We start from the raw sequence: 25,565 nt of genomic DNA on the forward strand, positions 1-25,565 counted from the left end.
CTCTATGTTTCTTCACCTTGAATAAAACTTTTAGTCCCAGTAGATCCCTTTTAAACAAACAGGCATTAAAAAAAAGTGAATACAGTAAGAATTTATGGAACTTCCCTGTACAACTTTTCTCCTTTCTTAAACTTGAATTTTTAACAAACTGTGTATGGTGAGTGGTTATTCTCGCCTTTCTTCCTTCTGTTAGTTAAAAATCTTTTGGGTTTTGATGGGGATTTTGTTTAGTCTTAGGAACAATATACCCTCTGAAATAGGGAACCTATTTTATCACGTTTGGGGCAGGAAGTGGTCACATCAGTCTGTTCGTGAGTATATGCTGAATGCCTTCTGTGAATTCTTAATATTGCAAGGTTATCAGAATGCTGGAACCATTTTACATTTTAGTTTATCAGTGCCTATAGCTTGGCTGCTAGCTAACCAAAAAATCAGTTAAGTCCACCAGTCACTCCTTGGAAACCCTATGGGGCAGTTTTACTCTGTTCTGTAGGGTTGCTGTGAGTCAGAATGGACTCAGTGGCAGTGGGTCTGGGTTTTTGTTTTTAAGTCTATATATTACAGCAGCCCTGGTTGCACAGTGGTTAAAACTTTTAGTTGCTAACCAAAAGGTCTGCAGGTCAAACCCACCAGCCACTCCACAGTAGGACGATGTGGTGGTCTGCTTGCATAAAGAGTTTACAGCCTTAGAAGCTTATGAGGCAGTTCTACTCTGCCCTGTAGGGTTGCTATGAGTCAGATCCAACTCGATGGCTGTGTTACTGGAACCCTGGTAGTGCAGTGGTTAAGCATTTGGCTGCTAACTGAAACCACCAGCTGCTCTGTGGGAGAAAGATCTGACAGGCTGCTTTAATAAAGATTTTACAGCCTTAGAAACTCTGGGGGCAGCTCTACTCTGTCCTTTAGAGTTGCTGAGTCAGAATCAAAGACATAGCAACGGGTTTAGTTTTTATATCTGTATTAGTTTTGGTAGTCCTTTTTTTAAAAAAATTATTTGCTACTCAAAGAAAAGGATAGTTTATTGTTTTAATGTGTATTTCTTCAGTTACTGACAAATAGAATATATCTTGAAAGCATTAACTGGTTCTCCTTTGCCCCTTTGAATTGTCCATTGTTAGTAGTTCATGTTTTACTGTGTATGGGTTCCTTTATAATAAATTTTTTTAAGAAGTATAATACATGTTCATTACAGAAATTTTGGAATACTCAAAAAGATATAAAGAAAATGTAAATTAACTAAATGTTGTCAAAGTTGTTAAAATCTTTTTTTGTTTAAATATTTAAATATGGTGGAATACGTATTTTAAAACTTGCTTTTTACAGTTATATTAATATAAACATTTTTTAATGTCATTAAACCTACATCTCTAGGCAGAGTCAAAGTTATATTTGTGACACACTTTTATTACCTCTTCCCCCTCCCCCGTTACCAAGAAATGTAAAAAAGAAACCCCCCTCCCCCACTGGAAAATAGGGAATTGTCCCACGCAAATGCTGTAAGACCTGAGGAAGGAATTTTCTCTAAATTGGGATTGGTAAGTGAGGTAGAAAGGAATTGTGGCCCTGGGTTGGGGAAGGTGGTGGGAAGAGGAAGGACAAGTAACCATAATGGCACCAGTGCTTCCAAGTAATTTTTCTGGGGACCTGGCTGTTAATGTTGTCCCCAGAGAAGCCCTAAGCCCTAGTTGCCTACCAAACTCCACAACCCTAACGTTGGAGTTGCAATTTTACCTTAGACTGAAAATAAAAGCATTGATAAAACTACACTAGGCAAATACAGTGTGAAGTAAAATAGGAACATTAACATCGAAATAAACTTTTAAGAAGAAAATCTACAACTCTGGCATTAGAAACGCTATTTTGTGTGTGTAGGCAAAACTAAAGTAGTAATGTGAGAAGTAACAAAAGGACAAAAAAACAAAACATTTGGATGTTCGAACACTTGGATCTAACTGAAAATTTAAAATTATACACCTATAGATAAACTCTGGGGTGCTCAGAGGCCCCCCCCCCGCAACCAACCAAACCCATTGCCATCCAGTGGATTACGCTGACTCATAGCAGCCCTGTAGGGCAGAGTAGAACTGCCCCACAGGATTTCCAGGGAGAGCGGGTGAATTCCAACTGCTGACCTTTTGGTTAGCAGCCAAGGTCATAACCACCACACCACCAGGGCTCACTCAGAGGACAGTCATTTATTATTTAAGAACAGTCAATGCCTTTATTATTGCATAAGAAATATTTTTTAAATGATGTGATGTTTTAACTCAAGAAGGTAGAACAAAATTAAGAAAACAAAGAAAAGCATAAATTACTGAATTAGAAGGCAAAAGAAAGTCAAGTGATAAGTAAAACTTTTATATGCTCTTTGAAAAAGGTAGTTAGTTCATCCCAGGTCTAATTAAGAAAAAAGTTTTGTAGATTTACAATCCCTGTTTAAAACCCATGTGGCTAGATGGGTTTGAGAATTCAGAATCTTTCATATTTTAGAAAATAATACCGTGCATATACTTAAATCTGTAACACCACCAGCTAATCCGAGGCAGAACTCTGTAATCAGACTTTCTTAATATGGTATATTTATTAAATTTAAGAAAAAGACCATCTACTTAGTTCTCTAGTACTGCTATAAACAAATACCACAAGTAAATTGCTTTAATGAACAGAAATTCTCTCACAGTTAAGAGGTGAAGTCTGAATTCAGGGTACCAGCTCTAGGGAAAGGCTTTCTCTCTCAGCTCTTTGGGAAGGCCTTGTCTCCTTTAAGTATCTGTGGGCTGGCATTCCTTGGGGATCTTATGTGTCTTGGCATCAATCTTTCCCTGGGTCTAGGAGATTGTCAGCATGGGGACCCTGGGTCCAAAGGATGCACTCTGCTCCTGGCTATTCTTTCTTTGTGGTGGTGAGGTTCCCTCTCTTCTGTGCTTGCTTCTTTCTCCTTTTATATCTCTAGTAAGATAAAAGGTATGACTTAAGTAAGGATATGACTTGAGCCACAGCCTCTCATAAAGGCTCTGACTCAGGGTGCACCCCACACTGATCCTGCCTTGTTAATATACAGAGGTTAGGATTTATAGCACATCGTGAATTGCAGGATAATTACATCACAAAATGGAGGGCAACCACACGTTTTTTGCAGGATGCAGTTCAGTCAACACTACTACTCAATAGTCAGATCTTCAAAACAAAAAAAAACCCCATTGCCTTCAAATTGATTTTGACTCACGGCAACCCCATTGATCATTATCAGAATGCTTGAACCATTTTATGAAGTTGAACTGTCCTGTAGGTTTTTTGGGGCTGTAAATAATCTTCATGGAGGTTCCTAGGTGGTGCAAATGGTTTGCGCTCAATTGTTAACCAAAAGATTGGCATTTCAAACCCACCCAATGGTACCGTGGAAGAAAAGGCCTGGTGATCTGCTTCCACTAAGATAGCCAAGAACACTCTGGAACAGTCTATAACATGTGGAGTTGACAGCACACAACAACAACAATCTTTGCGGAAACAGCTTACCGGGGCTCATGTGGCAGTGCTAGGTGGATTCAAACCACCGACTTTTAGGTTAGTAAAAAAACATTGCCGTCAAGTTGATTACAACTCATAGCACCCCGGTAGGATAGAGTAGAACTGCCCCATAGGGTTTCCAAGGAGCGGCTGGTAGATTTGAACTGCCGATCTTTTGGTTGGCAACTGAGCTCTTAACCACTGCGCTACCAGATTAGTAGTCAAGTGCAAACCATTTTTGTCACCCAGATACCAGTAATCATCTTAATAGATGTTTTAAAAAGCGTTTAATAACATTCAACACTTATTACCAGTAGAGTAGTTCAGGCAGTGCAGTAGAACTACATCCTTGACATGCTAAAAGTTACCACCTAAATAAAATCAGTAGTAAACACAAAAATGAGCCCTTAGGGCAGTGCTGTTCAAAGTATTTGTTATAGTTCTTGAGAAGCTAAGTAGAGAAATTGATTAGCATTATGACAGAGCACTGGGTTTTTGGGTATGACAGAGCAGTTTTATGTTTGTTGAATCAGAAAATTTGGGCTTGGATTTCATGTCTTTCTGTTTCGTAGTTTTAATAGTCCAATTTTGGTATGTTTTACAAAAATTTTGTTCCCAGTGGATCAAACCAGTTCTTGATTACAGATAGTTTGAGGTGTATTCCCTTAGAGTTCAGGCAAAGATGTCTCCTATCACCACCATTGTTCAGTGTAATGCATTTAATGAAGAGAAATGAGAGATATGTAGCATGATAAGAAATAGAAGTGTAAGTATTACAAAGGCATAGACAAAAATGTCAGTATTTTGTAGATGGTAGCATGACTAAAAAATTCAGACAAGTGAATCAGTAATAATTTGATGAAACTATTAAAAGATTGGTAACATGGTGTAAGATTAATACATAAAAATCAACACAACAGAGATGGTTTTTTTTTTTTTAATTGGAAAAATATCCTATTCACAGTAGTAAAAATTGTAAAGAAATGAGGGAATATGTCATTTGTAGGGCCTCTGAGACCAATGGTAGTCCCTGGATGGTGCAGACAAACTGTTAAGGTGGGTCGTTAACCAAAAGGTCGGAAGTTTGAGTCAACCTAGAGATGCCTAGGAAGAAGGATCTGGCAATCTGCTTCTGAAGAATCAGCCATCGAAAACCCTATGGAGCACAGATTTACCCTAACGCTCTTGAGGTTGCCAAAAGTTGGAGTTGACTTGATGAAAGTAGTTGGTGGTGGTGGATAAGACCAAGAAACAAGTCTTTACTGAAGGACAGTGTCTAGAACTCTGAAGGATCTGCGATTTTATCATACTTACAAGCTTAACAGTTTAGCCTGCACAGTGTAATAGGTCCTGGCAGAAGACATAAGACTTCCAAGTCAGAGACACACTGTTATTACTTACGGCATAGCAAGCAGCATGAGTTTCATGTTTACACCATGTCCTTTTGTCCCCAAATCCGTGGAGACAATATTGAGCAGGCCCAGGTGGACACAGTGCATACAGTGGGTTTGTGTCACAGCTTAGGGGCTATGAGCTTAGGAAACCCTCAGTCCTTTATTATTGCTGAGAACATACACCAATTCGACAATATCGACATGGACAGTGCAAAGGATAGTTCTTTAAAAGGGCTTAAGGCAGGCATTCCTTACTAGTTAAGCTGAACTGCTGTTTGGTTTAAAGACATGTCAGGGGAGATTTGGTTTGAGGCTTAAAGATTACCTCAGGACAGTAGTTTCAATGGTTCATCCAGCCTCAGTGGCTCCAGAAAGTCTGGATTCCGTAAGTTGAAATTCTCTTCCACATTAGGAAACCACCCAATCTTAAAAGGGGACTACTGGGGCAAACTTTCTGAACCTTTGCCTCAAGACAACGTTATCGTATCCTGGAAAACAAATCTCCCTTTTCCCTTAAAGAAACGTATTACGTCTGTACAGGCTAAGGCTATTTGCTGTCCAAACATCCTTGAAAAGAAGTGTAAATAAGACTTGCAGGATACAAAGTAGCATCCAGAATTGTCTCAACAGGTAGAAGATTTGACTAAATGTAGAGCCACGCAGTGTTTCTGGATGGAAAACTTCATTATAGTAAGATGTCAGTTCAGTATTGTAAAGAAATCAGTTCACTTTGACTACTTGTATAAATTTAGCATTATTTGAGAAGGTAGACAAAAAAGTCCTTTAGGAAAAATAATTGTCAAAGAATACCCAAGAATTTTAAAAAGCTGAAAGGGAGACTGACTAAATAAAAGTTTGAATTATTTTAGTCTTAAAATAACTAAATTTGAATGATACTGTTTCCAAAGTAAAGAGAAACCAAAAAATATTAGAAAATAACGCAAAACAGAACTTAGAATAGGGAAGACCATTTTATGGAGGACACCAAAGGCAGAGACCATAGATTAGGCTTCAGAAACAAAACAAAAAATACACCCCTCTGGTGCAGTAATGAGTCGGAATCAACTCAGCAGCAACGCGGTTGGGTTTTTGTTTTTGTTTTGTTTTTTTTTGATAGTGCAATAAGTACATTAGCAACAGTGAAAAGGGCAAGAAAATACCGGACAACTATTTGCAACTTTTATAACAAGGGATGAATAGCACTAAAATACTAAAAATTTTTAGAAATTACCGAGAAGAGTGAATATCCAGGTAGAATAATGGGCAAAGAAAGTGTAAATGAAAAAAGTTTACTTTTATAAAAACAAAGTGAAACCTAAGATTGGTAAACATGTAAAATTAGTGTTAGGGTGTGGGAAAATAGGTCCTCATACATGGTGCTGGTGGGAGTTTGTAAGATGATTTTTAAAATGTTGGTGCCACTTGACCCAGGAATTTCACCATCATGAATTTTTCCTAAAGGAAATAAACCTAAGTACAGAGGTGTTTGTGGCAGTTTTACAACTTGTTTAGAACTGTTCACAACCTAAATGCCCATCAACATGATATCGATTGAGTTAAATTACATATATACATCCATACATTGGAGTAGTAAGTCATTAAAATTGGTATAGGCTAATATTTAAAGAGGTAGAAGATGTATGTGAAACATTGTGAATTTGCTTTGAAACTTAATATTCCCTCCCGGGAATATTCTTCCTCAGATCCTCTGTTACCAGCTCCTCGTTTGCTTAAGTCTCTTCTCAAATATCACCTTAACAAGTGAGGCTTTTCCTGATCACCTTATTTAAAATAGTGACCTCTCACAGTCTTGTACATTTTTTTCCTGCTTTATTTTTCTCTGTAGCATTCATCTCCACTTGACATATGTACTTATTATTTAGCTTTTCCCATTAGAATACAGTTCTTTGAGGACAGAGCTTCTGTCTGTTTTGTTCACTGCTATATCTCAGCACTTAGAACAATGTCTAGCATTTAGGAGGTGCTTAAGTAATTCTTGTTGAATGTTGAATGCATTAATGAACATAATAAATGCAAAACAGATTACTATACAAAAACTGATTCACACAACTTTTTGTGGAAAAATTATATTTGTTTACGTAACGTGTGTACGTGTATATATACGCACACACGCTGCTGCTGTTAGTTGCCATCAAGTCAGCTCCAACTCATGGTGACCTTAGGTATAACAGAGCAAAACATTGCACGGTCCTGTGACATCTTTATGATCATTGGTATGTTTGAGTCCATTGTTGTTGCTGCCGTGTTAGTCCATCTCATTGAGGGTTTCTCTCATTTTTTGGCTGACCTTTTCCTTTACCAAACATGATGTTCATTTCTAGCGATTGGTCTTTCCTGATAAGGTGTCCAAAGTAAAGTGAGCTTGTGTGTGTGTGTGTAATATATGCACATCTCCACATGGGAGATTATGAATAATTTTTACTGCTCTTATCCTTTTCCACCTTAAATGAGACCTCAATAGTTTTGTAGTCACTAAAAACAAAGGTGTTGATTATACATGTTATTAAATGTGGGCCTCCTTGAGTATTAAAAGAATTTATTAGTCCTTGTGAAAGTAAGGAAACCCTGGTGGCATAGTGGTTAAGTGCTGCGGCTGCTAACCAAGAGGTTGGCAGCTCGAATCCGCCAGGCGCTCCTTGGAAACTATCGGGCAGTTCTATTCTGTCCTGTAGGGTCGCTATGAGTTGGAATCGACTCAACGGCAGTGAGGGGGTTTTTTTGGCTATGAAAGTAAAAGCACTGACACCACCTTGACTTTTCCCTTTTGCAGTTAGCACCCCCTCCGCCTTCGCTTACTGATTCTTCTGATGGCACAGCAAGCACTGATGGAAGTTTGCCCACAACCATGGGAGGACCACTTCCTCCACATCTGGCCCTCAAGGCAGGTAAGAGACTTGAATGTGTATACATGACTGCAAGAATAAAATATACACTAACCTTGCTTGGTCATCATCTCTCTTTCCTTCTTCCTCACTGGTTAAAAAGAAATGACTCCTGTGAACTCTTGATGTTAAGAGAGATAGCCCAAGGCGTGCATACATGTGCAGATACCATCAGATCGTTTACTTTGTTTTATAAAGTGTGGTACAATGTAATTTCTTTACTGTCATTAGCTTTTACTAAATTTTATCTTTGAATAGGTATTGCATGGGCTAGAACATTTGGTTAAAGGGTCTTATGAATTGCACTTCCCTGTTTTTAACTTCTACCAAATGTAGGCTAATTTGTTTACCTTTGGAATCCAAGCCATTGCCGAATTCTATATTTTACCCTTTGATATGGCCAAAACTATTGGGGTGTCCACTGCAGGGTAGATTAGCTAGGATATTGGTCAAATCACTTGCCTCAAATCCAGTATTCATGGCGGGAATAGCAGTAGTATCTGCCTTGTAAAGGTGTTTTGAGGAGTAAAGGAAAAAGTATATATATGATTAACTTAGTAGAATTAGTAGTTAGTCAGTGGCTAGCTGCCCTTTTTTTCTGCTCTCATAAGTATTCATCACTTTTTTACACTTCTTCAGCTTCTCTTTATTTTCATCACCAACACTAGTAATTAGCTTTGTTTTTAGCATCATATTTAGTAACTAGTTTTCTGATTTAACCAGTTACTGAATAGTGAACAAGTTGAGAACAAAGCTACATTGATCCATGTGCTAGATGTCTGTCATTTAACATCATTCAGTAGTAAACTGGCTTCCCCTTGCATACCAGCCTTGGTGTGTGCAATTTAGACCTACACACATAAGCCATCACTTTTCAGGTAAGTCTTAAACATATCGGGCCCCTTTCCAAATAATTGAAACCTTATATTTCCAATCATTGAGTGCCAAAGGCAAAATAGAAACTTCCTTTAAAATATTGAGGAGTTCCCTCAACTACCACAACCTGCACCAGACTGAGCCCAGAATAACTAAATGGTGCCCGGTTACCCCCACCTGCTGCTCTGGCAGGGATCACAATAGAGGGTCCCAGGCAGAGCAGGAGAAAAATGTAGAACAAAATTCAAATTCATGCATGCACAATAAACAGGTTTGCTGGACTGACAGACTGGAGAAACCCAAAGAGTATGGCCACGGGACACCCTTTCTGGTACTAAAGTCACTCCTGAGGTTCACCCTTCAGCCAAAGATTAGACAGGTCTATAGGACCAACAATAACACACGTGACGGGCATGCTTCATAGTTCAATCGTGTATGAGACACATGGGTATGCCAGCCCCAAAGCAGACAGGAAGGGACAGGAAAACTGGGCGAATGGAAACAGGGAACCTGGGGTAGAGAAGGGGAAAGTGTTGGTATGTCATGGGGTTGGCAACCAGTGTCACAAAACAATTTGTGTATTAACTGTTTACCGAGAAGCTAATTTGCTCTATAAACTGAAACTTAAATCACAATTAAAAAAAAATTTAGGAGTTTTTTCTAGTTTGGCTCATTGAACAAACAATCTTTCTTTATAGAAAATAATTCTGGAGTTGGAGCCTCTGGCTATGGTGTTCCTGGGCCCACCTGGGATCGGGGAGCCAACTTGAAGGATTACTATTCAAGGAAGGAGGAACAAGAAGCACAAGCGGTAAGACTACTGCGCTGTATTGCATCTCTGGGAATGTGATTGGGACTCGGTGCACAGCAAGGTTTAGGATGTTCCCAATTAATTTGGGAGTTCTTTTAAGTGGTTATTTGAGGCTGCTTGTCCTCATAAGTCACCATAAACTACCCATTAAATCTGGTCAGTGGAATTGTGTATAAAAAAAAGTTTTTCCTCATAGTAGTAAAAGGTTTCCATGTCTGTAATCTGTAATTAGGAAACCTCATTTCATGGGCTGTCCTAGTAAAAATGTCTTGATAGTACAGCTTATTTTTCTACTCAATTTAAAAATTGTTAGGGAAAAAAAGAATACTGCCAGGGGTTTCTTAGGAGCTATTTAAATTCAGTACGTTAACTAGTAGAGCTTGTTTATACTGTAGGGCCTTCAGATGCAGTAAAAACTAATTCTTGCCCAGTTTTGACTAGTACTAGAAGCTGTTAGGAAACCCTGGTGGCATATTTAAGTGCTACGGCCGCAAACCAAAAGGTTGGCAGTTTGAGTCCACCAGGCGCTTCTTGGAAACTCTATGGGGCAGTTCTACTCTGTCCTGTGGGGTCGCTATGAGTCAGAGTCGACTTGACAGCAGTGGATTGGGGCGGGGGGACGGGTGGTTTAGAAACTATTAAAAACAGGTTTTGCATTGTAAAGGGTGGTATAAATAAGGTATTATTAAATATTTCTGAACCTTAAATATGCATAGCTAAAGTAAAATTAGTGCAGCAAAATTTAATTATCATTGGTTCATTAGACCCTAGAATCAGAAGAAGTGGATTTAAATGCTGGACTTCATGGAAACTGGACCTTGGAAAATGCTAAGGCTCGCTTGAACCAGTATTTCCAAAAAGAAAAGATCCAAGGCGAATATAAGTACACCCAAGTGGGTCCTGATCACAACAGGTTTGATTGTTTCGCTCTTTTCTTTCTGTAATAAGTTGGGGTTGTTTGGGATGTTTGTTGTTGAATGTGTTCCGTTGTTGTACTGTTAGCTAGTTCAGTTTGTGGATTAGAATTGTTGGAAAGAAGATCTTGTTTTGCACAAAAAGAATTGTCATCGATTCGTAATGTGCAATTTACCATGGTTTTCACTTGAGTGTGATTTAGTTGTGTAAGAAGCTCATCCTTCTGCAGAAATCTTGTGTTGCTAGACCTTTAAGGGTCTTGTTTGATGAGTGGTGGTTTGTCCCTAATTGACTTAACCAGCCAGAGGTGGTGGTTTTTTTTGTTCATGGTGGTATCATTGTAGACAACTGAGTTGTTTAACGGGTTTGGTTAGGCCCTTACGTTTAAGAGTCTCAGAGGTAGATTGGATTTTATCTAGATGTGCATCCACGTCTCACTTCAGCCTTGAAAGTTGTCAACTATCATAGGAGTCTTGTTGAAATATAAAGGCTTATTATAACGCTGAAAAAGGAGGGCCTCCGTCGTCTTATGTGGATTAAATTAGCATGTGCTTTTTTCGTTATGTTTATAAAACTGAACATAATGGAAGGTTGTTGTAACAGTGACAGTATGTTTCTCAGCCTGCTTGCTGTTCTTCCTGAGAGCATTCCAGGGTGTAGTAGTTATTACTCCCAGGAAGGCTCGTATAGATTAGACTCTTCTGGAGAGCACTATTTTTATGGGGATAGAGGGAGGTTCTGGATGATTCAATTCGCTGTCTTTAATTATATGGCATAAATTACTCAAAATATGTTTAAAAAAAAAAACAAAACAGCCTCCTTGAAAATCAAGGTGTTCTCCTTTGGATGCATCTAGCCATTCTAAAATAATTACTGAAATAAAACTTTGACACTGGTCAAAATAATGTTCAAAGCGTGGTTCCCCCTGCTTCTTCCCACTGTTTTGTTCAATCCTGAATTCTCAAATAATGTATTTCATGTGTCAGAAGATTTTTTTAAACCTTCAGAGGAAAAATGGAATTGTTGATTTGTTTTCTTTAATATTTTGTCCTTCTGAACTGATGGGGCTTTAGCACTTGGTGACTTTAAAGAATAGTAAAATACCTATGTGTGCCTGAAGCTCATTGTTGTAAACGTTTTTTGATATCAGTACCTTACCATTGGTTTCTGATACAAAGAATTGAAGAATTCAGGATATGGCAATGGTGGAAGGCAGCAGACAGTTGGGGGTTCCACTGGCAATCTAAGACAGCATTGGTCTTTGTATGGCCTTTATATAAAGGCATAACAGACAGCAACACCAGAGGTCTGTGTTCATACACACATGTGCTGCTGCTTAGGCTGAACTAAGCAATCACATGGGAAACTATTGTAAACTGATTTCTGGTGTCGCTGTTCCCCCTAGGTGGAGGAGAATGAGATTGAGTGCTGACTTTAAGCCTGGCTGAGAAACATACTGGCATCGGTGTCATTAATGAAAGGGTGGATGTTGTTTCCCTGAAAGCCAGTGGCCTTTGACCCCTGAAGCCGCTGTGCCTGAAGGTCAGTTCACAAGAGGTATAGGAAGGAGCCTAACATTTTTTTTTTTTTTAAGCCTCATCTAACCTTTTATTCACAGCACAAAGTCAAGGTTAGAATGTACCTGAGCAGTGGAAGGACCAGAATGCATAATTTTCAGAGAGCAGTTTTTCCCTTGCTAAAACCTAAATTTATTCCCTAGAATCTGCTAGCAGTTTTAGCTATAATATTAAAAAATGTGTTTTGTTCTCCAGGACCTGATTTAAATAAATATGGTAATGATAGGCTGAATTTTTTGTTACCAAGGGCGGCTTCCAACTGCAGGCAGATCCCAGAACCTGCCTCGGAGCCACTGCTATGCGCAAACCATTCATACGTGCGTGTGTGTGTGCATGGGTGCATATATTTGGCCTAACACATTGCAGTTATTAATGGGTAGCCTGTGCAAAGGAATCTTAAGATAATCACAAACTAATTTGAAGAGTTCTGGGGCCTACTTTATTTCTTGCCTCACGCTAAGTGGAAGATTCCTTCTCATTGAATGTATCCTAGTTATTCAGATGCTAATCTTTACAATGAGAACAAGTAAATACAGAATCTAAAACCATAACATTTTTTTTTTTTCAAGAACAATTGGCTTATCAACTTTGATTATAGTTATCTCATGCCATGTTATGTATTATTTGAAGTTTATGTACTTCATTTGTTCTAGGATTGAACAGGACTAAATGTGTACAGTGGTGTTTTTGCTGTGATTTGCCTAAGCAGTTGGAAAGCCTGCCTGATTTGGGAATCCTGGATTAAGGAATTCCTAACATTAAAATTCCTAACCTTGTTTGTATATGTTGTTACAGGAGCTTTATTGCAGAAATGACCATTTATATCAAGCAGCTGGGCAGAAGTAAGTGTTACTGCTTCTCTGATGTTCTAAGTCTGTGTGTAGAGCAGTAGTCTTCACATTAAAATCTTGGGCTACGTATGTGTAAAGCCCTGTTAATTGAAAGAGCATGCGATATATGGTAGTGTGTAGGGTGAGTGTATGAATTAGAGGGCCCAGCCTACCAGTTTGCACATGAGAAAATTCATGTTAGTGCAATATTTCAAGAGTAAAATCCTGTCAGTTTCAAAGAACTTTTAAAACATTTTTTCATCTTCACAAAAATGTTCTTTCAGTTTGTTCAGTTAAAACTAGTGAGAGAAATTTAGAAAGGAGTAAACCAGATGATATGAGTAGAAGCCTAAGGATAGATGGAGCTATTCATAAAGGAGGTAAGAAAGTTAAAATACGATGGGTGTATTCTTACCCACAAACTTATGGCAGGCAGTGTGTTAAACTTAAAAGATGAGGAACCTAGCACACCTGCTGGTTTTGCCACTAAGAAGTTTTGTGACTTTGAAAAAATCACATTTACATCACTGGTGCTCCGTTTACTTACCTTCAAATTGAGAGAAATTGCCTGAGATTCTTTTCAACTTGAGAATGCTGCAACTAACATGAATGATTTAAATTGAGTATATGCAGAGCTGGATTAAAAAGCATGTGAGGACCCTAAGCATTGATAACCTGTGGTGCTTACTCGTGCATTTGAATGGGATATGTGAGTTAGACATACACCTGTGTGTGTGTGTGTGCGTCTTAGCTGTCCACGATGTAACTTCTTTTTAAATGGGACTATAATAGCGATTAAATGCAAAAACGGCACATGCCATTTTAGCAGAATGAGATGAACTGGATTATAAAATTTTTAGTGGACGCGTGGTACTAAGGTTTTTAGTATAACTGCATTTTCTACAAAGAGAATATTCCACATACTCTACAACAAAGAAAATGAGTCAGTGAACTTGTTTCAACAGTCAGTGTAAAGTTCTGTTGATCTCCCACAATGAAAAATTGACTTTCACCAATTTTGCGTGGCTCATACTTCAATTTTGATGCTTATTTCATAATAAATGCTATAATTATAAATGAAAAAAAATCATAAAAGAAAATTTAACAATCAGAAGAAAATATTACAATAGCTATATTTTATTTTTAGGGTAGATGTTTCATCTCCAGCATGTTATAAAGTATTCTTTACTCTTAAAAATTCTTCAGTGATTTTGTCATAATTAAGCTGCCTAAAAGTATCTTTTTTTAAAAGTATCTACTTACATGCATAATAAGGATAATGAATAGAGTCTTTCTTGAATTGTTCTGTGCTTGCTTTTTCTTGTGGCCTGTCTGCTTGGCATCTGTGGGTCTTTGCTTTGGACAGCTGGCACCCCTGTTTTGTTGACGCCCTAAGCACGTGCTTACTTTGCTTATTGGGTAATCCGTCCCTGAGTATCTGAAAGAATCAAACCTTTGAATGGTTCACCAGGGGATAATGTTGAATTTTGTGTTCTAGATTCTGAGAATTAGTTGTTAATGAGTGGGTGGGGTGTTGAAGGGTAGATGATAAAGTCTAACTTCTGGCAGCCCATCGATCTCATCATCAGGAGTAGTTGGACGGAGTTGGCTGATTAGGCAGGAAGGTATTTCTGTGTTCCCTTTCTTGCTTTCTGGTCATCTCCCCTAAAGCTGAATGCTATGGAATTAGAGGAAACTTTCTCATAGCATTTTCTTTAAGAGTGTGAGTAACTGCTAGCTTCAGTCTAATGCTGGGGCCAGCAAACTATAAGTCCACTGCCTGTTTTCATGGATAGTTTGATTGGAACACAGCTACGCCTATTGGTTTTTGTCAGGGGTTGGCAAAACTTTTTCTGTAAAGGACCATGTAGTAAATATTGTAGATTTTTTCAGGTCATGTATTGTTGTTATTGTTTTATTTTTGTAACTCTTTAAATGTAACAACTATTCTTAGTTTCTGAGTGTGTAGTTTGTCAGCCCTTGGTTAAGTATTGCTTATGGCTGTTCTCATGCTTTGAAGGCAGAGTTCAATAATTGTGACAGACCATATGGCCCACAAAGCCTGAGATCTTTACTATCTGACCTTTTACAGGAAAAGTTTGCGGACCACTGGTCTAAATGATCGCTTGGGACCTATTTTGATAGTTTTGCTTTTTGACCTTTTTGTTTTTCAAAAGTTAAACTGAATGTTTACTTCTATTTTAATGCCAAATGATAATGATGACAGCTTTGTTAACATAGGTTATTTGCTTTTATACATTGATTTGTATGTGCCTTCACTATCAGCCTGTAATCAAGAATGGTTATTTAGTTGGTAATCTGTAGTTGCTTTTGGTTAAAAAATAAATTGAAAAAGAACTTAGAAGGAATCCATGACATACTCGATTTTGGGGTTTCTTTTGTACTGAAGCCCCTAGTTTGTGGTAAAATGTTTCTTTACTCAGGGGATTTATCCTTCTGTCTTTGGTAATCTTGATCTTACATCGTAGGGATTTTTGCACGTGAACATGGATCAAATAAGAAACTGGCAGCACAGTCCTGTGCCCTGTCGCTTGTTAGGCAACTCTACCATCTTGGAGTGATTGAAGCATACTCTGGACTTACGAAGAAGAAAGAAGGAGAAACAGTGAGTCTATGGAATTAATACCACGGTGATACATAAAATTTAATTTAACTTTTGTTTTATATTTGGCTAGAGAAATTTAATTCAAATTTCTAGAACTCTAACCTCAAAAAATGAAAATGGCCTTACTCATCATCTCTGTTTGGCATAATGCTGTGTGTTCATAGTGGGCAAATAAGTACATAATTGTTACTCTTTCACTAAAGGGAGCTTTAGTAATATAGTAGACCCAGGGTTGACTGCATTCTCTTAACCCACTATAGTAGATTTGATTAGTGCTTATAGGCGGGTTACATGATTTTTGCAATTATGCTTTTTCTGTAGTTGGAGCCCTACAAAGTTAACCTTTCTCACGACTTGGAACATCAGCTGCAAAACGTCGTTCAAGAGCTAAATCTTGAGATCGTGCCACCAGTAAGCATATGGCTATTTAGTTTACCTTTGCATGTAACGTCTCCAGTCAGACAAGCAGCTCTTATTGCTATTTTTGTTCCTTTTTTTTTAATAGCCTGAGGATCCTTCTGTGCCAGTTGTACTCAACATTGACAAATTAGCACACTTTGAACCATCGCAGCGACAAAACCAAATGGGCGTGGTTCCTTGGTCACCTCCACAATCCAACTGGAATCCTTGGACTAGTAGCAACATTGATGAGGGCCCCCTGGCTTATGTGAGTGCATCATTGTTCTTGAGATCCAGTTCTTGTGTTTTACTGTGAAATGTGCTTCATCAGAATGTCTAGGTAAAAAATGGATCCAGTTTGAAGCTAAGTTAATGTGCTTTTGTTTGACTTGCCTTCCCATTTTTATAGGCTACTCCAGAACAAATAAGCACCGACCTCAAGAATGAATTAATGTACCAGCTGGAACACGATCGTAATTTGCAAGGAGTAAGTCTGAAGTATTTAGACATATGGTGCTCAGAGCTTCAGAACTTTGTATGCATGGGCAAAAGGACCATAAATAATGTATTCTGTCCTTTCTAGGAGGGTAGATTAAAATGTGCCAAACTACTGATACTAGTTACTTCTGAAGGTAGTAGTTGTAAATTAATGGTGTGGGAGAGAATTTTACTTCTTACTTAATACAGAGAGATTTTGAGTAGTAACTTTTTTGGAGAGGTAGGGAAATGTTTTTCAGTATTTTTCAAATAAAATTTGACATTAAAATGTCAAAAGAAAGGGAATACACATGCAGTGTTTGGAGAAAAAGGTATAGAAAAGGCCACAAGATAGATTCTTAGTGAAAAGAGACAGTTCTGTTACAGATATAAATATATATATTCTTCTATGAAAAAGAATACATATTCGAGAGTCAGCCAGTGGAAAGGAATGAGCCCTTTTAGAGATGGAATTTTTTATTTTTTATTTTTTATTTTAGGATTAAGATAGTTGCTTCTGATGTGTGTTGCTAGAAATTTAACTGAAATGTAACTTTTCTAATATAGATCTTGCAGGAGAGAGAGTTACTGCCTGTGAAGAAATTTGAAAATGAAATCCTGGACGCAATTAGTCAAAATTCAGTTGTCATTATTCGAGGTGCTACTGGATGTGGTAAAACCACACAGGTGCCCCAGTTCATTCTTGACGACTGTATCCAGAATGACCGAGCAGCAGAGTGTAATATCGTAGTAACTCAGGTAAGTAGCAAGCCTACTTATTATTAGGTGTGTCTCCTATGGATAGAGTTTGAGAGGTGGAAATGCCTAGAAGCAGACTATTGCTCTTTCTTTGCTCAACTCCCTTTGTAGCCACATAAGATTGTGAGAGTGGCAGAGGATTAGGTTCATCAGAATTTAAGGGGAAAAAAACCAAACTTGAGCCTTGTTCCAATCTCCAGTATCCTTCACTGATTCAGTAAACTGGACCATGTACTGGATTCTTTTTGTCTAGGCTAGAGGGAGGTTTGGGCCTAGAATGAGACGAGGCTGAGAGTTCATTCTCCTAAAAGTTCCCATACAAACCTTGATCCTATTTTACCTAGGTAAGTACCAGTCTGAGCAAGAATAGGCAAGGCAGCAAAACAGGTAATGGTTTCCCTTTACTGAATGTCTGGTTGTGTTCCAAATAGGTGATGTTTTTAACTAATTTAAAGTCCATAATGACCCTAAGATACGTCTGTCTTTCAGAAATTAAGACACAGGTTAAATAAATTGCCTGAGGTTAACAAAGTAAATATTGGAACTAGGATTCAAACCCAACTAATCTGGCTTCTGGATCCTTCCTGTTAACAAGTATATTGTATTTACCAGCAGGAAGACCCGTAAGTTTGACCCAGTGCTTAGGGAAGACTTAATTAGGCCTCCCAAGCCTTCTCAGGTTGAAGCAGTTGGGAACAGCTCTAACACTGGACTCCTGGCACTTGGATAATGTTGCACATAGGCAGAGATACCACCTCTTAGGTAGGCTGAGACTTTGACTTAGGCATTAACCCGAGGTACATAATTGAGTTAGGTATTAACCTGGGCACATAATTGATCCTTGAGGGAGGTTCATGAACCTTGAATGGTAAAAAAAAGTTTGCATGTGTGCATTTGTGTATACATGTACAAACCATAGTTCCTTTTCTAACATTTCTAACACTGAGGTGCATTATCTGTGTTTTCTGAGTCAGATTTTTTTAGTCTGACAAGGAAGCAGTGAGGGAACGAATGTTGCATCTTAAGATTGATGACATTTTAGACTTGGAAAAATACGAAGTACACTTTCCAGGGAAAGGATCCCTAGCTTTTTTGTTCTCAAAATGTTCTTTGACTTTCCTACCCCCAAAAACTGACTATTAATCTTTTGCCTCACAGTGAAAGTTCCCAAGTACTGTGACTATCTAATATCCGTGCTCTAGATCCTTACCCGATCTTTCAGGAGGAATATTTTTAAGGTGGTGTTATTTTACAGGAGAGGAGTCTTGAGCTCTGCCCTGCCCTCCTGCCTCACTACCACTTTCCATTTTTAATCTCAAAAACAGGGCAGGCATATAAGTAGAAATGCAGAATTTAACAAATGAACTAAAGACAGAGATTGTCTACATGTCACGAGTAGAATAAAACCAGTTCCTGCCCAAGTGAGAAATTTTTTCATTGCCTGTCTAACTTACAAAGTTCAGTAGTTCAAACTAGATTATTTCTAAAAATGGCCCTTTGCATTATGGTCAGTTTTGTATTGTTTACTAACTTGTGTCCCTTACCAGATAATTTGTACATTCTCAATTGTTTCGTTTGTAAAATGCACAGGTTTCTGTATATAGGCTGTAACAACTGTATAGCACTGAACTACAGGGTGGAATGGTGGGCCATATGTTGTACTTTTTTGGAGTATGAAAACAGCTAGTCCTCATTTATTCCTTTATAAAGTAGTAGAATCATGGAGTTGGAAGAGAATTATTCAGTCTTCCTACCCAAAATAGGATGTTCTTAATGAATGTTTACCTAACTTGTGCTTGAAAATGTCCAGTGGAATAGATACGTATTACCTGTGTAGTACAAGCCTGTGTGTTCTGATTTTGGATGAATGACTCTGAACTGTCATATTGGATCTACAGCCTGTGGCTTTCATCTTTCATTCTAATACTGCTGTCCTTCTTGTCCCAAATCCGTCTTTGATACCTCATATCTGTTACAAGCCTTCAAAATTTAAAAAATCTGTAGTGTCTTAGTAGCTGTACTTTGAAAAATAAACATCCATAGTTTAGCCATAGAGTGTAAGATCTAGTTAGTTACTTCTGAATGCATTAGCGTCCTACTTATAATATGAAAAGTAGACCGGAGCATACCAGTTGCCCATTACAGAATATAATAAAGTTATTATTTGCCTTGTTTTTTGATATCGTATAGTACTGCTTTAAACAGTCTGAGATTACATTAGTAATTTTGGTAGTAGTCACTCTGTTGTATCATTTTTCCTTTTCCTTCCACTTGAGCTGTATGTATAGGAAACCACATGATGAAGTCATTACCTTAGTACTAGCTGTTCATGTGTCTGGTCGAGGTGGCTTATTCCAGGTTATACAGCAATGGGTTATCCCAAGTTACAGAGCACAAGTTGGAATTAGACTGAGTAGCTCAAATTATTGCCGCTAACCTTATTAGAAGTCTAAATGTAAATTCTCAACCAAACCTGTTGAATTCATCTGTGCCTTCAGGCTGTCTATACCCAAGCCATCTAAAACTTGTGCAGAAATTTTGAAAATCAGAAATAGTTATTCTCTGACCTTCAGAGAGAGAGAGATGAATTACAGTTGGTGGGATGTAAATCAGGATGTTAAATATCTCCTGTGGCTATTTCGTCAATCCACCCACCCCATCATTTCAAGAGACAGCTGTTCTTCATATAAAATAAACTCAGAACTTTGAAAATAAAGCTGAGCCTGGTATATCAGGTACCTTAGGAATCTTGAAGCATTTTACTGCAGCCTAGTTCTATTACCATGTTTTTAAATATCCAGATGAGAAATAAAGGAACAAAGTTCTGGGACCTGTACTTCGCTAGTTGAGCAATCCCTGAGATAAGAAAACAGGACTTCTGGGTAATTGTCAAATGGGGTGCATCAAAGATGCAGATCCGGAAATACTGCAAAAGAATAATTTTTGATAGGTTTTCAACCTCCAGTGGCGTGGAAGGTGTTATAAAAGTTAAAATTTGCATATTCTTTGATGCACATAGCAGGTGATCTAATGAGTGCTCAGTAGATACTAGCTATTTCAGTTAATCTATTAAACCAGATGAAAGTGTGAAGAAGAGATAAGCACTTGAAACTATCTACTATTATGACTGAACTCCATGCAGAAGTAATAAGATTTTATAGAGGAAACAGGTTCAGCACATATATGCAATAAAAATTGAAAGCTCACCTCTTGAGAATGATTTAAAATATTCTGTTGGAAGAGCGTAAGAATATTGTCCCTTGCTTTTATCACCAGTACTAGGCTCGTGTAAATCAGCGACACCATGTGTGTCAGACTAGAACTGTGCCCACTAGGGTTTTCGGTGGCTGATTGGTCAGTCATAGGTGACCAGGCCTTTCTCCAGGTGGACTCGCTCTCCAGCCTTCTGGTCAGCAGCTGAGCGCGTTCACCGTTTGAACCGCCAGGGATTCCTGTGTTCTTTTTAACATATCAATCATCGAAATTCAACATAAAGTTACAGTAAAAGGCAGAGTAACTGGGAAGAGGATTGGATTGGGAGTAAAGAAAATTTGAGCTTAAGCCTAATACCTTTAGGCAAAATAATTTCTCTGAGCTTATGTTTTTGTTAGAATGAGAAAAATATTTACTTCACACCATTGTTCTAAAGCAGTAAGATAGTGTATCTGACCGTGGTTTTACTGTGTTGTATATCACACTGAGAGTCGTGGCCCAGCCAAGCTGGCACGTGAATGAGTCATCACAATTCACCCTTTGTGAACTTGGCACCTGTGCACTCTCCTTAAACCATACATGATCTCCATATAAAGATGGTTACAAAGGTGTGTTTCACCTAAGACAGTACAGTTAACATGCATACTACTGAAAACGCTCTAACCTCTTGTGACCTTTTTTTTTTAATAGTAAGTAACGAGATAATGAAGGAGCCCTGGTAGTGCAGTGCTTGGCGCTTGGCTGCTAACTCAAAGGCTGGCAGCTTGAACCCATACAGCAGCTCCATGGGAGAAAAACCTGGTGACCTGCTTTCATGAAGTTAACTGCCTAGAAAACCTTATGGGGCAGTTCTTCTGTCACTTGGGGTTGCTATAAACCGAAATTGACTCAACAACTAACAGACAACATCAGTGGGATAGGAGATCCCTGAGTGTTGCAAACAGTTAAGCACTCAACTACTAGCCAAAAGGCTGGCGGTTCAAACTCACCAGAGGCCTCGGAAGACAGGCCTGGCGATCTTCTTCCCAAAGGTCACAGCCTTGAAAAACCTGTGGCGCAGTCTACCCTGCACACATGGGTCACTGTGAGTCGGAATCAGCTTGATGGCAACAAGCTGATTGATGTTACATAGATGTTAACTCTGATCATTCTGAATGAAGGTCTTTGCTATCTTGATCCTTTTGATAATTACTTGTGGGGAGGAATAGTTAAACCATATATGGAAAGGCAGCTCTGCAGGTGTAGGTTGAAAATGATTTTTTACCTGTGAGCCTTGCCTTGTATTTATGCACAGTGGGACAGTATGTAAAACAATTATGGAAGCATAGAAGATCAAGGGGAAAAGGGATAAATTATTGAAGGGATAGGTAGAACAAGTTCTTCGTAGACTATCAGATGGCATGCAATCAGACATTTGAAACACTTACCAGTCATCTTACATTAAATGCCCCAACAAAATGCCTATCTTACAAATATTTATGAGCTAAGAATTACGAGATTTAGAAGGTTATTTTTTAAGAAACCAAAGCTCACTCAGGATCCCGCCATCCAGAAGTGATCACTCTTGGTGTACATCTTTTCAGACCTCATTATATACATGAACTGCATGCACACCGTCTTCAGCCTGTCCCCCTGTGTAACAACGCTGTGGTGTTAGAGCTACAGTGTAATTTTGTAACAGCTTCATAATTTTCCATTTTATAAATTCACACTTTATCCCTAAGTGATGGAATTTTTAGATTATTTCTAGTATTTTTATACTATGGATTGAACATAATTATGCGTGTATCTTTGTACATTTGTTTGGTTATTTCAGTGGGATAAATTTCTAGACGTGGAATTGTTGGATCAAGGAACCTGCATATATTACTTTTATACACTTTGTGCCATATTCCTGTCCAGAAAAATTGCACTGACTTGCGATGTAAATCACCTTTGAATGAAAGAAGCACTTTCCTTTTTAGTTTAAGTGTTGTGGGTTTTTTTAAGTCAGGGCTTTTGAGGGAACTGGAAGCTGATAAGTCAGAAAAGCATATAAAATAATGAGAAAGAAGTAGCAAGATCATTTGTTTCTTTGCTGTTTGAGTAGTCATGTGATAATGATGGTCTGTTTAATATTCAAGGAAGTTTAGCAGGCAGAGCTTCTGAAGGTGGGGTGTTTTTAAATGTCTTGTATCGTTGTTTCCTTGAATTTCAAGACAGTTGTGTTTGGGGGCAATAGAGTTAAGAACTAAAATAGATACTGCTTAAGGAATATGTCATCTGCCCATATTCATGGTAGGGTAAGGCTGGAAACACTACAAAGATGGTAGATGTTAAAGTGGCCACAAGGTGGTAAAGTAGTCCCTGAGTACTCAATAGCATATAAACATACCTCAGAAGAGTCAGATGCCCTAATTGATTTTGAAGTTCTTCAGAAGCCAGCTCTGAAGTAGAAATACTGAAAATTATAGGAAAACAAAAGTAGAGAAGGGAGATAATAATAGAGTTGAGCGTTTACCTGTTGCTTACAGAATTTAAGAAGGAAACTTTCTTGAAAAGGCAAGAAAACGTTTGTCTTTTGTACCATTATTTTCACATTGCCTTACTTAAGTATGTAGCAGAACCCTTCTCTTGATGGACAGATAGAGAGCTCATTCCTTTATGTCACCTGATACCCAGGTCATTGAGGTACAGAGTGCTGCCACTACCTCATTTTGATCTCATTAAGTAAGTCTGTGGATAAGGGCGATATATAAAATACATTTAAAACAGTTGATCTGGCTTGTAGCAGTTGCTACCTTAGAATTTGTGTAGTTTCTATGAAACTCTTCTGTTTAAAAGTTGAAGTTACAGAGAAATTCAAGAAAATGGTAGCCTAGTTAGGAATACCTTTATCCATTGCTAAATAAGGTTATTAAAGGAATAGTTTAATAAAGGTAGTGGTCAGTAAAAACTAGCATAGTGGAGCAAGTAAAGACAGAATTATAAACTGGTAGCTCAGAAAAATTTTACACAGTCTGTTCACCGAGGCAGTTTTCAATCTCTTGTCTTTGTGAACAGGATAAATACAAACTAGATGATTATACACTTTACCGAATTTGTTCAACTGTCCCATAGCCTAAGGGGCTCTGTTGAATTAGGGATGTGAAAATTAATAAATCACGGTTTAAAGTTACTGGCTTGATTTTTGTTTTTTGAGATTCTATCAGCCTCTGATTTCCTAATTAACCATGTAATATCCTGGAATGTCATATAGGTACTATGTATGAAACTTAGAAAAAATTTTCTCAAACAAGGGATTAAAATATAAATTGTCACTAGGAACTTTTTGACAAAATCAAATTCAAGGTGACTTAAAGCATTCCGTTTTTTTAAGTGTCATATCTGCATGTACCTCCATATCTGCGCTTCCAGCGCATTATCATAGCCACTGTGCCCACCAAGCAAGGAGTGTTTTGTGTACTTAGAAGGTAAGTTCTCAAAAAAGTCAAGGTCTGCCATTGAAAACTTTAACCTTTAGCTATGAAGAAAATTCTGCTGTTGAGAAAAACGGATTCCCCTCAGGGTTCTACAGGTTTATTGCTGGGAACAGTCATAAATACTCAGTTTTCTCTGCTCTATAAGCTCATTAGGAACAGTGGTTTCATTTAACTCAAGTATCTACAGAGCTTTCTGTGGCACCTGAAGCAAATGGGCAATGAATGTTTGATTTATGAGTTAATAAGTGAGTGCAGGGTAGTCACAGTAGATACAATATCTACTAATTCTAATTCTCATAAAGCTCAGTTTAAGAGTTTTTCTCGAAGCGTGTCTTCAGTGTGGCAGGTGGTAACAGTAACTGGCTCCCATGGGTGCTGTCTCCCCTCCACTGCTACTTTGGAAAATCACTGCAGAGCATCATTAAGAGTTTCGGCCAGTGGCAAAAAATTGTAGAGTTTCCTTTTTTATTACCTGAAGAAACCATGGAATTACCTTATGTAAAGTGAAAATTGATAATTTTTAAAATGTTTGCCACAGACTTAGGTGGTAATTTTTCTTCCAGAATTAAAAAAAAAAAAAAAAATTAGGTAGTTTCTAAAGATACTGATCTGCTGTTCTTGTTTCTGTTAATTACTGACCTGGCAGTGGAACAGGCAGCTGTGCTAGCAATAATTTAATGACACTGGTAAGTGTAACTTTAATTTTATAGATTTTAAATCACTTTTTTATTATTTCAGCCCAGGAGAATCAGTGCAGTATCTGTGGCAGAGCGAGTTGCATATGAGAGGGGAGAAGAGCCTGGAAAAAGCTGTGGCTATAGTGTTCGATTTGAGTCTATACTTCCCCGCCCTCATGCCAGTATAATGTTTTGTACTGTAGGTCAGTAATGTGTTTTGTTTTGGTCTGTTTGGGGTTTGTATTGTATTTTTGGTAGAATTTGGTAATAGCACAGGATGGTTGGAAATAATAAAGAGCTAGTTTCAGAATTCTTAAGTAGAAGTTTTTGCCATTTTTTTTCCTTTGAATTGTCTGTTACACCAGTAGAAATCATCTTTAGTTAGTAGAGGTTATGTCTTCTAATAGGAGTCCGGTGGTTAAGTGTTTGGCTGTTAACCAAAAGGCCAGCAGTTTGAACTTAACCAGCTGCTCCACTGGAGAAAAGACCCGGCAATCTTTTCCCATAAAAAACTTCCACCTAAGAAACCCTGTGGGGTGGTTCTACTCTGTCCTATGAGGGTCTCTGTGAGTTGGAATTGACTCAGTGGCACACAACAAAACTTGTCTTTTAATAATCTTTTCATTAAACAAATGTATTACAGAGTATATTTACACCACTTTAATAATTTATACAAGGGGTGGTTTTTCTCTAAAATGATGCTGGGGTTGTATTTGTTGAACCATAGTTGATTGTTTAGAAATTTGCTTTTTTGTGCTTTTTTATACCTCCCTAATTTTTCTCTAATAAGCATAGAAACTCACCTCCAGTTGTTCTTCTGATTTTCTTCTCAAGGTGTGCTCCTAAGAAAACTGGAAGCAGGCATTCGAGGAATTAGTCACGTAATTGTTGATGAAATACATGAAAGAGACATAAATGTAAGTAAATTGAGAATTACAGATAGAATAGAGAGAAACTAAAATTGAATGTGATTGCTTCTTTTTTCTTTTTCCCATTGTTTATACCGTTTATTTTCTATCAGAACCATGAACTTTAGTCATTAAGATACTGAATTCCTTTATATGAAAAGAGGAATTTTTTAGTAAGATTATCAAACCTTTCTTGTTTTAAAAGAGTTAAACTCACTCAAAGAATTCCAAA

General features: G+C 37.9%; 1 protein-coding gene across 2 annotated transcripts in view; it reads left to right on the forward strand.

The window, feature by feature from the left end:
• DHX9 (DExH-box helicase 9) overlaps positions 1 to 25,565 on the forward strand; it is a 59,924-nt gene that overhangs the window by 11,802 nt on the left and 22,557 nt on the right. The window contains exons 4-14 of one of the 2 annotated variants that reach the window (XM_049868057.1): positions 7,693 to 7,807; positions 9,379 to 9,491; positions 10,256 to 10,404; positions 12,779 to 12,825; positions 15,303 to 15,439; positions 15,761 to 15,850; positions 15,945 to 16,106; positions 16,248 to 16,325; positions 16,883 to 17,074; positions 24,487 to 24,628; positions 25,260 to 25,342. In XM_049868057.1, the coding sequence (XP_049724014.1) occupies positions 7,693 to 7,807; positions 9,379 to 9,491; positions 10,256 to 10,404; positions 12,779 to 12,825; positions 15,303 to 15,439; positions 15,761 to 15,850; positions 15,945 to 16,106; positions 16,248 to 16,325; positions 16,883 to 17,074; positions 24,487 to 24,628; positions 25,260 to 25,342 (1,308 nt within the window). The other variant, XM_049868058.1, reaches the window with a different exon arrangement.

Source organism: Elephas maximus, chromosome 24 (assembly GCF_024166365.1).
Source record: "Elephas maximus indicus isolate mEleMax1 chromosome 24, mEleMax1 primary haplotype, whole genome shotgun sequence".
Lineage (NCBI taxonomy): Eukaryota > Metazoa > Chordata > Mammalia > Proboscidea > Elephantidae > Elephas > Elephas maximus.